This window comes from Haliotis rufescens, unplaced genomic scaffold, assembly GCF_023055435.1.
Source record: "Haliotis rufescens isolate VD_foot unplaced genomic scaffold, xgHalRufe1.0.p SCAF_14, whole genome shotgun sequence".
NCBI lineage: Eukaryota > Metazoa > Mollusca > Gastropoda > Lepetellida > Haliotidae > Haliotis > Haliotis rufescens.
Genome location: NW_025963824.1, coordinates 10388769 through 10405556, shown reverse-complemented (window position 1 = coordinate 10405556; position 16788 = coordinate 10388769). Strand labels below are relative to the sequence as shown.

The 16788-nt window shown below is 41.8% G+C and overlaps 1 protein-coding gene across 1 annotated transcript; it reads right to left on the bottom strand.

Annotated features, from left to right (window-relative positions):
• Positions 1-7871: 7871 nt before the first annotated feature.
• On the bottom strand, positions 7872-13996 carry LOC124120748 (perlucin-like). The gene is made up of 4 exons (XM_048395512.1): positions 13765-13996; positions 11989-12071; positions 11155-11248; positions 7872-8121 (listed from the first exon to the last, which is right to left on the bottom strand). The coding sequence occupies exons 1-4, from the start codon at positions 13817-13819 to the stop codon at positions 7901-7903; spliced, it is 453 nt and encodes a 150-aa protein (XP_048251469.1). The 5' UTR covers positions 13820-13996; the 3' UTR covers positions 7872-7900.
• Positions 13997-16788: the final 2792 nt, after the last annotated feature.

Below are 16788 nucleotides of genomic sequence, written 5' to 3'. Positions count from 1 at the left end.
ATGGCTCGCATATTCTACTCTGGGAAACCATATATCTTGAGAATATGAGCGACCTTTTCCAGCCAGTCAAAAGCACCGATACTACTGGCATCCATTCCCTGGAAAGAAGACGATCTTAAAAACAGATAACCATCTCCCAAGGAAGATCTTGAAACATGTTCCCTCTGATGTTCTTGACTCCTTCTTAGTCGACAACTTCAAGGACGCGCAGTTACTTGAAACTCTGTGTCCTGGGCAGGATATCATTATGCAAATCTTTTCAACATGCTGTGTGATCAAGTTTCATTTGAAGAAAACTTCAAATTAAAGTACTGAACCTTCTAGCTTAATAGCTGACTTCATTGTCAGAAATGTGTCGAAGGTGTGGACAATTAACTACAGATTTCAGATTGACGGAGTAGAGGTGGTTTGTGTGTAACATATTTCTTTCATATAAATATGCATTCAATCACAAAAATGCAAACGGTGTGGTTTCTACATGGATGTCCATTATTTCCGAGATTTGCACAGCCTAAATATAGCCTTAAAAAATTGACTGAGATGGCGATGGTTTCTGAGTTACATGTATCGTTCTCGAATGTTAAAAAAGTATGCATTCAATACAAAGAATGCAAATGTAGTTGTAGTTACTTGAATTGATGCCCCAGGAACACTATTTACATTTCTCCGTCTTTAATTAAAACACTATTTGTGCAAATAGGGTCGCAAAGGGTTGTACATTTGTCCTTTTAAGCACAGATCTGATCTCATTTGAGTGTTCTAACAAGGTCAAAGAGTTATTTTATCTAGCACTCATTTACATATAAATGGACAGTCTATATTTTTACGAAATCGCTGTGATGTAGGGAACATCTACAACAGGAGATCCGAACCCACGATTAATGAATTTAGGCAGTTCCTTTTACAAACAGAGCCATCAATCCATCATCGACAATCGTGATAATCGTATCCGCCCAGACACACGGATGAGGATGAGGGTCGCCGCGGATACGATAATATAACATGATCGTTGATGATGTCATCAAGAAATAGTGGATCTATCGGTCTTGTTGTACATGAATACCAAGTGTTAAGACATGCCGTGCGACAGCACAGATAATATATATGCATGTTGTATATGTCCTGCACACGCTCCTGGTGTTTACATTATATACAGTGGAGAATACAATGCTAAGATTGTCGAGGCTCTTTCATAATTTCTAAAATTATTTGTTTTAAAAATTAAAAAGATAATTTGTTGATAAACACCAGGTGCCCGTGATGTGCTGCCTCGGTTATTCAATGACGGGCCAGAAACTAAGGGGAAATCGCATCACAACAAATAGGTTCACCTGCAATCAAGTCCTTATATCAGGAGAACGAAGTAGGACACTGCTGTAAATCATAGTGTAACTTTGCACCCTACCGTTGCATAATATAATACGAATACCTACCACTGACAGAGTTCCGAACTTGGGATTAACTTTGATCACTGCCGAGCGTTTTTACCACTATGCTGGTATAAATCGCGCTGGGGTCCAAATAGAGTGGGGTCAAATTATTATGGGGCCCAAATGCTATGGGGATATAATTACTATAGGAGTCCAATTATTTTAGGTCAGGGAGTCCAATAGCCAAGGAAGAGCCATAGTACTTTGGGATGGGGGTTCCGATTGCTATGTATTTTTTATCAAAGAAGTACCGGGGGGTCATAGTACTATGGGCTTAGGTCAAAATACTACGGGGTTCCAAATACTTCATTACGACTTCGGTCTTGCTTCACGAAAAGTTCGGACCATCACTAAGCATTGCATGTTTTAGTTTACAACAGAGTTCATGCCCAACTAAATCACTCCTTTGTAGATTGTTACAAAGGATAATGCACATGTGGAATGCATTTAGCACAAAAGTGAAAGTAATCCCGCAAATGAGTAAATGGTAAGATAAATCCATGGAGCGTATCCATGCTGTGTCGGACTGATACCTCTCAAATCAATAATATGTCTGAAATATTGCCGATGTGACGATAAATCTTAACTCACTCACTCACTCTCAAATCGATCAACTTGCCTGAATCCCATTGGCTGTTTGAACCCACCTATCCTTGCTCGCCACACACCAATTGACACACCCATGATCTTAGAATAGTTTCCAATTCATAGGACGCTTTTAACCCTTGATTAAATGCATTAAACACCAAAAGTCACTCCCACAAAATCAATGACCACGATCACCATCAGGGGACGTGACCACTCCAACTTCAGTTACGTATCTATATTCAGAGGTTCAGGACAATTTGTGAAAAATGAAAGCAAATGCCATCTGAAGTTTACTGAGAAAACAATGTGTAAAATGCTTGACTTCCTCATTGATAACATCTAGGTAAAATAGGGAGTAAGATATTAAGGCAAGACGTAGGTATCCCCATGGGCACCAATTGTGCTCCCCTTCATGCGGATCTATTTCTTTATGCGTATGCATCGGACTTTCTACTCGGATTGGCAAAGCCAATTCCCTTCCACTGATTTAGCCACCTGAACTAGAATAAAGGAAACCAGTGAGACCGCCTCAACTGTTTCATATTTAGATCTATGCAAAAAGATTCAGAGTGATAAAACACTCTCCACAAGACTTCAAGAGGGATGTGGGGCGGTCGGGTAGCCTATTGGTTAAAGCGATCACTCGTCACGCCAAAGACCTGGGTTCGATTCCCGACATGGATACAATATGGGAAGCTCATTTCTGGTGTCCCCCGCCGTGATATTGCTAAAAACAGCGTAAAACTAGACTCACTCACTCACTCACTCAAGAGGGATGACTTCAACTTTCCAATAGTCCACTTTCCCTTCATGCAATATTCCAGCAGCTCCAGCCTTTGGTGTTTACATTTCACAACTTTGAGATTCAATCGAACGTTCTCTTTCTACCAGGATTTCAAAGAGTGTCATACGACTCTTGCTCGGAAGTTGTATGGTCAAGGTTAGAACATTCAAGGCCTCAGTAAAGCTTTCGAAATGTTTATGGGAGAGCATTGCCAAGTTTGACGAAAAAATGAGATCCAATGCAATTCCCTATTTTGACTTGTACCATATGTCCCCGTGCTTGTTTCAGGTAAACAACTGACTTGCCTTTGCATGTGTTTGTTATCATCACTATTTGATAGTGATTCATAAACACTTACTCGTGATAAAGTCGGAATCGTACAATCGACTCTGCTTTATGCAGATATTTTTATTGGATATTGAAAGTGTTTTGTCGCTTTATTTACTTTCAAAGCCTACACCAGATTTAGGTGTATCATACAGTCGATATTAAATTCCCTGTTATCTGTGCACTGACGCCAGTTTTTCATTTGCTGTAGGCCTAGTAATTGAATAAGTAAGGTAATGTCCAAGGTGGACACAGTCATAAAAGTCCTTGTTAGAATGGACCCATAGCAACCTATGCTAGTCGTAAGAGACGCCTCGGTGGATCGGTGACTTGGTTTATTGTGTGTCATCATACCCCTACGACGTGGATCGTTGCTCTTAATATCACTCACTGGACTGTGTGTCCCACAATGGATTATTAACCGACCGCCATCTTATATATTATAGGTGGGATATTGCTGAGAGCGACCTTGAAAGCCGAAGTAGCAGTTCAAGCTCTACTGTTAGCTACCCATTATCAGTATAAATTTCACACATCATATCAAATAGTGACGTCAGCAAGGTGAGGTCAGACTATTTCTCGAGAATGCAATGTTGGAGCGCCTACTATATGTAGGGGGGGGGGGGGGGGGGGGGGGGGGGCAGTTATTTCAGATATGGACAGACTGGCCTATTTATTAGAAATTAACCTTACCCATAGACAGAGCTTCCTTCGACATTGTCTGAATATTAATGAGGAAAAGTGTATAATACGTATCGATTGCCTTTTTGTTTTGTTGTTAAATGTTATCTACCTTCAACCGCCTTGGTCGACTTCACCTTTTTCAAGGAAATGAGGATATCAAGGGCGAGGTACTCGGTTATCAGGAGGGTTGACCTCGATAAAAGTACATTAAAACGAGCATCCCTGAATGTCTTCTCTACCTGTCTATGCATTCACAGTTCGGTGGGAGTTATACGTGTAAATACATTGTTTAAACGTCAGTCACATTAAGTATGGCGTCGAATTACCTTATTATAAAGAACCGATCTATGTAGTCGCATCGAGTACAGGTGATTGGTGACCAATTCTTACCTGGAATTCGTACCCACTGTGTGTCTCTGCATGCGTGTGTGTGTATGTGTGTGTGCGAATCGGGGTAGGTTATGGTTCATATAAATACTCTTACATATGTGCAAACAGTATTGTAAGTTTTACTGCGTTTGTCATATGCAACGGAACGGAAATATGTTCATAATAAAAAATATTCGGGAAGTTTAACTATACAGTGTGTCAAACCATGGTTCAATGTATTGTTTTGACATGACCTATATGTTTCCTCGTTAAACGTTGAAGCACATCAGACCATCTTACACGTTACAGACCGACACTGCAGACCCAAAGCCAGGTACACCAGCAAGTTGATGAGGTTTTGTTTAATGCCATGTTAAACAGTATTTCAGTAATATCAAAGCCTGAAGTGATGCAAATCTTAGACGCCTATCACCCCGGGGAAACACACGAGCACAGTTGTGCTGACAGACCTATGAACGTATTCCGGGATAATCTGGGATTCGAACATGTAACTTCTGTTTCTGGCATACCTAAGGGACGCAACTCTGCACAGCATATTGCGGCGCTTTAGACGACTGTGCCATTTATGGCCCTCAGGGACATAAACAATAGCATCCCTTCATGTGACCTTAAAGACATAGGAACATCAAGTATACTGACACCATTTGAGACGATGATAAAGATTTTTAGATTTTAGTTAAATATGTTCTTTGTGGCAAATAGTTCAAGCAATAGCAAAAACGTACCCTGCACATGCATGCTACATGTATGTGTATTACTTAGTTAATTTTGAAGCAGACCCGTGAAGATCCGGAGGGGATAGATCTTCAGCAACCCATGCTTGTCGTAAGTGGCGACTAACGGGATCGGGTGGTCAGACTGTCTGACTTGGTTGATGCATGTCATCACATCCTCGGATCGATGCTCATGATGTCCATCACTGGATTGTCTGGTCCAGACTCCATTATTTACAGATCACCGTCATATATCTGTAGAATTGCTGAGTGCGGCGTTAAGCAACAAACAAACAATCAAAAAGGCATTTAAAATAAAATATTACTGTTCGTCTATTACATTCCTTTTGGGGATTGTCTATATATATTCAAAAAATTATTTGCCTTTAAATATTACAAGAAAAAAACATATATTAACTTACTGAAAGGTTTTGCACAAAGCTGTTAACTCTTTAACAAATGCCCAACACATTCAATATTTAATCTCAGACATCTCTGCATGATAATATTTCCTTCTCTTCGCGTGACATTGTTCTTTTCCATCTTCCTGGAATGGGGGAATACTACTTTCATCATTAAACAGAATCTTCTGTGGTTATTGAAGAAGGATGATTGTTTCATAACAAGACATCGATGATCAGCCCCTTCATGTTTGATACATCCAGCTTGTCTGAATATTGTTTCAACAGGGATCATCCTGTCCGGCCTTAATGTAAGTATCTGCTGGTGTTACAATAATAATATTGATGACATAACTATGCGTATATGCACTGGATTCCATAAGCAGTCCCTCTTTTGTTATTCTCAGCATCCTGGGGAGTATACAAATGTATACCTTTTCTGCCTGACTAATTTTGCTTCCCCTACCCCTAGACTACATAATCAGTGTCAACCAACAATGCCCTGTAAGTTTGCCATATAAGCAGCCAATTATATTGTGTCGCCCTAAACCACTTGACCAGCCCTGCTTTTTCAACTCTCACCTTAGGTGTGGGCTGGTCAGCCTCAAAGGGTGCAGAGGGGACTCACTCCGCTTTAAAATCGGATGAGATGCCACTTTCCATGGAGGAAGCAGCCTGCTGGAGTCCGAAAAGGTTGACCATTCAGGGGGTCATTTTTCCCTCAGTCAGGAGATGATCGCAGAGATGGACATACTACAGAAGGGAGTGAGTGGTGTGTTAGTGGTACTGGTGTTCGTTTAAACATGGCGTGTACAAAGGTCATCACACTTGGGCAATGGCTTTGTACGGACGATCATCAGTAGACAATGGCCCGATTTTTGTAAAAATTTGGGTGTTATGTTTACCAGCAGCACCACACCTGATGATAACTGGAGCAAAATGCTAAGAATATTCCACAGACTTCTAAATTTATGTTTGAAGGATAGATGTGTATCAGTATCTGGTAAATCCATTTTTTGCAATGTCCAGGCCTTTTTTTCGTTTGTTGTTGCCGTACTCCGCAATATTCCAGTTATAGGGCGGCGGTCTATAATAAATCGATTCTGGACCAGACAATCTAGTGATTGACATCATGAGCATCGATCTATGCAATTAGGATACGGTGACATGCATCAACAAAGTCAGTGAGCCTGACCACCGGATCCCGTTAGTCGCCTCTTACGACAAGCATAGTTACATATCCAGCACTACATGTACAACCCAATTGATGAAAATGTAATTTCTGACCAACTGTAAACATATTCATTCTTTAAGCAAACCTAAGCCGCCTGTACACTTGAGAGTTTCAGCTGAGCATGTTGGCGCTCAGCAGATACAGCATGTTTATAGGATCCAGTATGTTATTACCTTAGTGGGTGTACAAATGGAGGGTTTTACATCACTTATGCTAACGGGATCGCTGATTTGGATTGTGCATGTCATCGTACCCCCACTGCATAGATCGATGCTCATGATGTCAGTTCCAGGATTGTCTGTGCCTCGATTATTTACAGACGGTCGTAATGTAGCTGTGGTGTTAAACAACAGACAATCAGTCACACAAGCTATGCTGATACTATGGCTCCCGTTTGGGCGACAAGCCTTCCAAACGCTCCTGATATTCTATTAATTGTTATGGCACAATGTGTACCTCGTTTTTCAATGTCAAATGTGTCGTGGTACATTAATGTCTTGATGAAAACAACAATACAAGAATAATTAGCTGAGCCCTTTATTTGGCATAGCAGTACATCAAGGCCCTGTGGTATGTTGCACCTATTTATTCGTTTGTTGTTGCCGCACTCCGCAATATTCCAGTTATAGGTCGGCGGTCCAATCTGGATCAAATAATCAAATCTGGACCAGTCAATCCAGTGATTGACATCATGGGCATCGATCTACGCAATTGGTATACGGTGACATGCATCAACAAAGTCAGCGAGTCCGACCACCGGATCCTGTAAGTCGCCTCTTTCGACAAGCATAGTTACATATCCAGAACTACATGTAAAACCCCAATCATGAAAATGTAATGTCTGACTAACAGGAAACACATTTATTCTTTAAGCATACCTAAGCGTCCTGTACACTTGAGAGTTTCAGCTGGGCAGGTTCGCGGTTAGCAGATACAGCATGTTTATAGGATCCAGTATGTTATTACCTAAGTCCGTGTTCATTTGGAGGGTTTTACATCACTTATGCTAACGGGATCGCTGAATTGGATTGTGCATGTCATCGTACCCCCACTGCATAGATCGATGCTCATGATGTCAGTTCCAGGATTGTCTGTGCCTCGATTATTCACAGACGGTCGTAATGTAGATGTGGTGTTAAACAATCCGTCTTTGGGTGACAAGCCTTCCAAACGCTCCTGATATTCTATTAATTGTTATGGCACAATGTCTACCTTGTTTTTCAATGTCAAATGTGTCGTGGTACACTGATGTCTTGATGAAAACAACAATACAAGAATGATAGGATGAGCCCTTTATTTGGCTCAGCAGTACATCCGGTGTTTGCGTGTGATTTGTGAAAAAAGAAACATTAAAGTTCCTTTTCACAAATAAAATGCAATGGCTGATCACATACATAATCATTCCAGAGATAGTTACTCGCCGCCTTTGCAATCTCCAGACAGTGTTCGACACCTCTGTAATTATCAGGTTGTCTAGGATTCCAATGTGTGTAGTTCATACGACGTTGTCCTTCCCACAGCCACCTTCCCTCTATGTTCAGATCAGTAGCACCAAGCCAGTACATGGGAGCTGCGAACATGGGAAGGCGTTCAGTATATACACGGAAACCAACAAAATATACTCTTAAAAAAAAGAAACTTGACACTGACTTTCAAAATGTATTATAATGCAATTGTTTCAAAATAGGACACAGAAACCATAATTGAAACACTGTTTGAAGATCAATGTACACAATGTTCAAAACATTAATCGTGTCACCTAGACAGGCACACGTACACGATGCTGTTAATGTCACAGGGGTACAGAAAATGTCAGTATCAGTTGTGCCCACCACGTGCATCAATCACCGATTGACACCGACAACCCATAGATGCAATCAAGTTGTCAAAAACACGCTGTTGGATGTGCTGCCATTCATCCTGAAGTGCATCAAGAAGCGCCGGAAGTGTTTGGGACGGTAGATTCCTTCTGTGAACGCATCGATCCAACTCGTCCCACAGATGTTAAAATCTGGTGACCAGGCTGGCCAAGGTAATGTCTGGATGTTGTTGTGCTGTAACAAGTCCTGACAAACTCGTGCAATATGCGGTCGAGCGTTGTCCTGCTGGAACTGTCCGCCATGAACGTTGCGTGAGGAAGAACGTAAGGCTGGAGGATCAAGTCTCTGTAACGCACACCTGTAAATGCACCTGCCACATGCACGAGAGGCGTCCTACCATCCTGATGAATTCCGGCCCATACCATGACACTCCCGCCGCCAAATAGGACAACCTGCTGCAAACAGTTAGGGGCGTAACGTTCACCCCGTCGTCTGTATACCAATTCAGCAGGGGGGCCTGCATGCCTAAATGCAGGATCCTGTGCTGCACGTTTTTTACAGGCGGTTGCGTTTGGATGAAGCTGTAAAATTGATCCCCCAACGCTACATTTATTTGCTTTGCATTTGTTTTCGCGAATTATAGACACATCATCTTTCTGTTTGACTTATTTGGTTCTCATTTAATGTAATTAATTCAGATATTTGGCAATAAGTGGTTTTATATCTATGTCAAGTTCCTTTTTTTGAAGAGTATATATTATGAACTTGACATATGGCGTTTGGGGGAGTAGTTTCACATCAAATACCTTCTCACCTGACAACAAAACAATGGTAAAAAGACATTGCCACATTCATATGTATAACCTATTGTTAGTTTTCTACGACCATTCCTTCTAACATTGTGACTTTCGAAGTGCTTTTGTCCAACATATGTGTATGCTGAGATAAATATGAGTTATTTTCCAAAGAGTTTACTAAAAAGAGATGATTTGATTTTAAGATTACAAACACATCTTGATAAATAGTCCCACCGCACTGAAGCTCACCTGGGTATGGAGTAAACAGCATATCGTGTTAGCAAAGACACCCACGTAACTGTGTTGATGTCAGAATTGATATTTAATTGTTTTCTAAATAATGATTTGAACAGAATATTATATCAACATAAAGAGATACTGACGTGCCTTCATCTATTTCAGGATGATATATCTGTTACTTACTAATAAGATTTAAATTGTCAACATAATGCAACTCAGCAGGTAGCATTAGCATCCAGGAACTTAACTGTTAACTGTAAGATCACCTGGCACTTCTTATGGAAATGAATTACCAAACCTGTCAAAATGTAAACATCTGAAACGTGTACAGTTATACTAAACGCAACTAATTGATGGGTGACCCATATTGTTCAGTATTGTTAAAAACATCCATTATTAAAGGCTCTGTCCAGGAGGTTAACGTAGCGTAAAAATAGTGTCCCCCTGTGTGACACGTAATCCTATAGTAATGGATGTAACTATCATCAACCAGTTTTTTAAGCCAACTCATTGATGAGTATTTTTTAATATTGGATAGTATTGTGCACAACCATCAGTGACTAAAGTGATGACGTATATCCTGCTGGGGTATCATGCAGGAAGCAGAGGTACTGAAAGTCCCCATGCTCAAATATGTTTCATCAATTGTTTTTAAATATAGTATGCTCCAATATGTTTCATTAATTGTTTTTAAATATGACATTGGATAAATAACAAAATTGTGTATATATTAGCTTGGTCTCGTCGCTATATGGCTGAAATAATGCCGATGCGACGTTAAATTTTAACTCACTCACTCACTCACTCACTCATGGTCACAAACATGTAACACCCGAACACAACCAAATGCCATTATCTATACGTCGAGGTCTATATAAGGACAAAAACCCAACCTCATTAACACTTGTAAATGACAGGAGGCGACGATGTCTCAGTACTGACATTGGAAATCCTTACTTGAGCTGTTAACGGCATTCTGGCAGCGGTATCAAAGAATGCTTTTCCGTATGCTCAAGAGTCCAGACACAAAGGGGCGATAGGTGCCTGTTAACCATGTTTTTTGCATTAGGTTTCTTACGTCACGTCATTTAAGGGATGAATTCTTTCAAGACACAAACGTTCTCAATGGTCTGACCACCATGAAAAGCAGGTTGCACTTTGCTGCTGACATGACGTCAAATGCAATGTCGGAGCATTTCTATGGTTCCGACCTCTTGGCGTTTGTTGCAGACATTACCATGAAAGGTGATGATTCCAGAGTGATCTGCTACTACAAGAACACAGTACGAGTTCATGGGAATCTCTTTCGGGATCTTTCAGGATGGTAATGCTTCTCCACGTCGTGGAAATGTGTTGAATGGCTAAAGGCAGCAGCAAAGCAGGATATATAAAACTATGTTGACATTTCTAACTTAACGAATCCGGAACGATCTTGGGTGCCACATTCACTAGAAACCATACAGTGCCATACCATATATCTCTCAGGAGTTGGACGCCATGTTTCAGGGCTGTCATTTTGAATATGGTGAATAGTATGTAGTAGCGGCCTCGTGAGATGAGGTACATGGCTCTCTACAAGCGACCCTAAATGATAGTAAGCAAACTAAATAAAACAGGAGAACAGGGGGATGGACATGTAATATGAAAGACATCATTCAAGCGTCCATTGTCTCATACGCGCCATAATACACAAACACCCGCAGTGTAAGTAAATGTAATGAAAACAAACGTTAAATGAAAGTATACCTTTACCACGGCGGATAGCGTATCCTCTGATAAACGAATCTTCCACCGCGCTTGATACGACCACAAGGTGACTCTCCAAGTAACGACAGTAGGCCTGAAAAATAAATTTCACCATTCAATTAGTAAGAAAATTTGTTCACATTACATGCGAAACGGAACTATTCATTCCCCACTGGTATTATTCATCATAAACACATTCGCCTTTTCTGTAATCGTCTCTGACGACTTTGATGTTTTGTAATGCAGTACATCACTACAGTAGAAAGTCCAAGGGTTATTACTACCTTAATTAGACATTATTAGCACCATAGGTTCAATAAAGTTTTGGAAAGTAAGCCTGGTGTGGAACAGCCTTCAGGCATAAATCAAAATTCACAGTACAACTTGAAAAGTTAGTCACATGTCACATTAGTCACATTAAGACCGTTCTTGTTATATACCCTTAAAAAGCACAACCTTTAATTTCAGCCATGAACTGCCAAAACATATCAATTTGGAAGCATAAATGTCGTCATTGCACCTTTCCGCAAATACAGTCTCTCATACTGATAACATGTTGAATGGCATTGACGTTTGACAGGATCTTGGGAAGTACGAAGGAAGTGTGCAAAGTGTGTTATCGGTCATTGAACATTTTTTTCTTATGACTTAAAAAAGTTAAATCTGTAGATTCGTTTGGGAGCTTTATCCTGGCCATGTGATCCACGTCAAGATCCTCTACTTGAGGTGATTTCAAGTCAATTGGGAAAAACTTTCTCTTTGCCAACAGGACATGTTTTCTTCAGTTGCATATTTACAGTTGATCAGAATTCACAATTTCCGAAAAAAACTTACAGCTACCTCTGGAAATGAACCTTTCACGTTTGAGAACCAGTAGCAGGACCGTCTGTGAAGATGAAAGCCTAACGGACAGCGTGCTGACAGATAATATAGCAAATCACATATCCAATGCAGAATATTGTTTGAAAAAACCCTCATTTGCTTTGAACTAACTTAATAAGAAAGTGATACTTGATACAACATGTGCGGCTCAACAACATCTCCTTTGGTTTTGAAAACATGTGTCCAATGCCGTGCAGCGTTAAACTGCAAGTTTCCTGCATGTAACTACAATAAATAAAAACGTTCTAAGCATTCCAACTTTAATGACATTTCTAAGATGCTTTGCTAAATGATCAAAGTTGCCGACACTACTTTATCCTGCGGTAAAGTACATATTGTTAGTTATGTCATAATGAACTAACGTCATGACGCTGTTGCCTTTCCTCCGCCATGTTTGTCCTACGTTGACGTTGACGTTTTACGTTGGTTACGGCATCATGTAGCGCAACAAACTCAGTAAGCATACCTTTTTCTGACGTTTCTCTTTGGCTGTTTTTAAGTCACAGCCGATTTTCGAATGTGATATAAAACGTCAACGCCAGAGGCAAACTAATGTTCAAAATTATAACAAAAAATCTCTGAAAATCAATGATGACACCAGGTGTCCGCTAAAAGGATAATCTCGCCTGTCCTCTACTTGTAGCACCCGCCACAGTTTGCTTGAAAGGTGTATTCAACCTTTTCAAATTGCATCTATTCTGGATGTCAGATATGTCAGAGACGTCATTCTTAAGCATGGTCTGCGTTAAATAGTCTGGCAGTGTAGTGTATGGCTAATACACTGAACGTGGTTGGCGTGCATGTCATGGATATCGAGGATTCTACCATGAAATTGGAATTTACTCGATTATGATTGGTCAATCAGAGGCTATTAAATCACAATAAACCCCCCTCTGATTGAAACAGTTGGTTTGACGGCCGCATTACCGTGGAAGCTAATATTCATAGAATAGTACTATTTTCAGTCATTGTCGGTAGGCATATTTTAAGAATTATATCTACAATTACTGATTACAAAATGCACAGATGCGGTTACTACAATATTCAAAGGATGTGTGGCAATACATTTCGTGTAGGAAAACACGACAGAAATCAACAAAGGGAATGTTTTTACGTTTTGGAGACAGCAGAGAGCTTGGAATTTTGGCGCTTTACTATATACGACTGTGACGTCATATTTTTTGCGTCACAATGAGCGATATGACGTCATAATGGTGACGTGCGATGCAGAGCAAAAGCCTTGCAAAGCTTGCTTTGTTTTCTTTAGGCATGCCCACCTCATGTTAGCTTACCAAGTTGCCGTGCTTATATGCTTTCAATGCCTGTCATATGTTCGAATAAAGTATTACGGTGTAAACAAACTGCTTGAGTATATACAGTACCATATTTTGTTCGGTGATTCCATAATTCAGATCGATATCCCACTCAAAACACTTAATTCAACGCATGCTGCTTCACTCAGTATATTTGCTAACACCAAAGAGTTCGCGTTTTATCTACTCACGGTAGAATGGAGATAAACATACTGCGTTTTCAATGTAGAGCTAGGTTACCTGTAGATTTAACCGCGCTAAATTAAACATTTGAAACCTCACGCTGCTAAATTCAATTTAGCAGGTTTAAGTCTACAGGTAACCTAGCTCTACACTGAAAACGCAGTATGTTTATCTCCTAATTAACATGGTTAAGATTCATGCTGAAATAATAAGTAAGTAGAAAAGTAGTTACCTCCAGACGCCGTTGCCACAAAGCACAGAACTGCAGATAGGAGCTCGAGTCGCATGGTTGTTGAGTTCAGCTCTACACATACAGCGCTCTGTGTGTACGGTGGTTCGACAACTCGGCTTATATTTCTTACGACAATAGTTGGTAGATCCGGGATACATGTATCTGTTACACATACGTTCCCGGACCTGACATGATGGTTAAAATATCCACTGGTGAAAGGTGTTTTGAATCATTTGCATATGAACAGTCATCTAGCTAGACCAACAGATCGTGATCAAGATACGGTAGCACATGATTTGGGTATATGACGCTGTGAGCAAAGTTCCGCGTGGGTAGATTCAAACAGCACAATCACACTGCTGGTGTTGGCAAAATAATTTTGTAGGCCTGAGTAAAATCGATATATCCTCCCATAAAACAAGCTGTCGCGCCGTGATACAGCGGAATAAAACCATCATAAACTCAACTTATCCACTGATGATAATGCACGGGTTATTCTGATATGAATCTGTTTTCAAAACACAGCATGCACCACCCCTGATCCTTGCCATCGATTAAACAAAGTTAATGCATGCTTCACACATTGGTTATATTCCTGCAGCATATGGCGTTATATCCATCATCGCTCTCACAATTTCAAATTCAATGTATATGCATAGAGCACTATAGGGGAGACAAAAGACTGAGAGAGAGAGAGAGGGGGGGGGGGGGGGGGGGGGGGGGGGAGAGAGAGAGAGAGAGAGAGAGAGAGAGAGAGAGAGAGAGAGAGAGGGGGATATTTTTGAATCGACAGTTCTTTACACAAATCTTTTAGTTGTAAATATATAATGTTGTACTGCATTAAATATAGCTTCATTTTCTGTAACAAGGTGATCTGCATTGCCGTATAACAGTAAGTGTACATAAACAGGTATGTTATGAACAATATGTTTAAGGCTGTTTAACATAATGTCACGCTGATGACTAAACAATGTACATTCCATGAGATAATGATATGCATTTTCACATGTATTTGAACATTTTCTTGTTCCATATGCAAAGTACGCAGGTGTCGTGGTGTTGTCCTTTGTAACGAATTTTTGAAACAAGAAATCGTTAAATTTCGATCTGATAACGGAATAGAGTTCCACAATCGGATAAACGATGGGTAAAAGGATTCACACGAATGTCTTAGTCTTGTGAGGCTGTAAGAGTGTTTTGCAGCAACAGTTTTGGGTAGAATATCTGTTAGATAGATAGGGGCCATGTTATGATTAATTTTGAAGAAAAGACAAAGTTTACGTTTCTTCCTACGCTCAACTAAGGGTTCCCAACCGGTTTCGTAATATAATGTAGGACACAGTCCCCACCTACTTGTAGGATACAGTCCCCACCTACATGTAGGACACAGTCCCCAGCCACTTGTAGGATACAGTCCCCACCTACTTGTAGGACACAGTCCCCACCCACCTGTAGGACACAGTCCCCACCTACTTGTAGGGTACAGTCCCCACCCACTTGTAGGATACAGTCCCCACCTACTTGTGGGACACAGTCCCCACCTACTTGTAGGGTACAGGCCCCACCCACCTGTAGGATACAGTCCCCACCTACTTGTAGGATACAGTCCCCACCTACATGTAGGACACAGTCCCCACCTACTTGTAGGATACAGTCCCCACCTACATGTAGGACACAGTCCCCACCTACTTGTAGGATACAGTCCCCACCTACATGTAGGACACAGTCCCCAGCCACTTGTAGGATACAGTCCCCACCTACTTGTAGGACACAGTCCCCACCCACCTGTAGGACACAGTCCCCACCTACTTGTAGGGTACAGTCCCCACCCATTTGTAGGATACAGTCCCCACCTACTTGTGGGACACAGTCCCCACCTACTTGTAGGGTACAGGCCCCACCCACCTGTAGGATACAGTCCCCACCTACTTGTAGGATACAGTCCCCACCTACCTGTAGGACACAGTCCCCACCTACTTGTAGGGTACAGTCCCCACCCACTTGTAGGATACAGTCCCCACCTACTTGTGGGACACAGTCCCCACCTACTTGTAGGGTACAGGCCCCACCCACCTGTAGGATACAGTCCCCACCTACTTGTAGGATACAGTCCCCACCTACCTGTAGGACACAGTCCCCACCTACTTGTAGGATACAGTCCCCACCTACTTGTAGGACACAGTCCACACCCACCTGTAGGGTACAGTCCCTAACTACTTGTTGGATACAGGCCCCACCCACCTGTAGCATACAGGCCCCACCTACTTGTAGGATACAGTCCCCACCCACCTGTAGGGTACAGTCCCCACCTACTTGTAAGATATAGTACCCCCCTAGAAGTAGGTTACACTCCTAACCTACTTGTATGATACAGTCCCGACCTACTTGTAGGATACAGTCCCCACCTACTTGTAGGACACAGTCCCCACCCACCTGTAGGACACAGTCCCCACCTACTTGTAGGGTACAGTCCCCACCCATTTGTAGGATACAGTCCCCACCTACTTGTGGGACACAGTCCCCACCTACTTGTAGGGTACAGGCCCCACCCACCTGTAGGATACAGTCCCCACCTTCTTGTAGGATACAGTCCCCACCTACCTGTAGGACACAGTCCCCACCTACTTGTAGGGTACAGTCCCCACCCACTTGTAGGATACAGTCCCCACCTACTTGTGGGACACAGTCCCCACCTACTTGTAGGGTACAGGCCCCACCCACCTGTAGGATACAGTGCCCACCTACTTGTGGGACACAGTCCCCACCTACTTGTAGGGTACAGACCCCACCCACTTGTAGGATACAGTCCCCACCTACTTGTGGGACACAGTCCCCACATACTTGTAGGGTACAGGCCCCACCCACCTGTAGGATACAGTCCCCACCTACTTGTAGGATACAGTCCCCACCTACCTGTAGGACACAGTCCCCACCTACTTGTAGGATACAGTCCCCACCTACTTGTGGGACACAGTCCCCACCTACTTGTAGGATACAGGCCCCACCCACCTGTAGGACACAGTC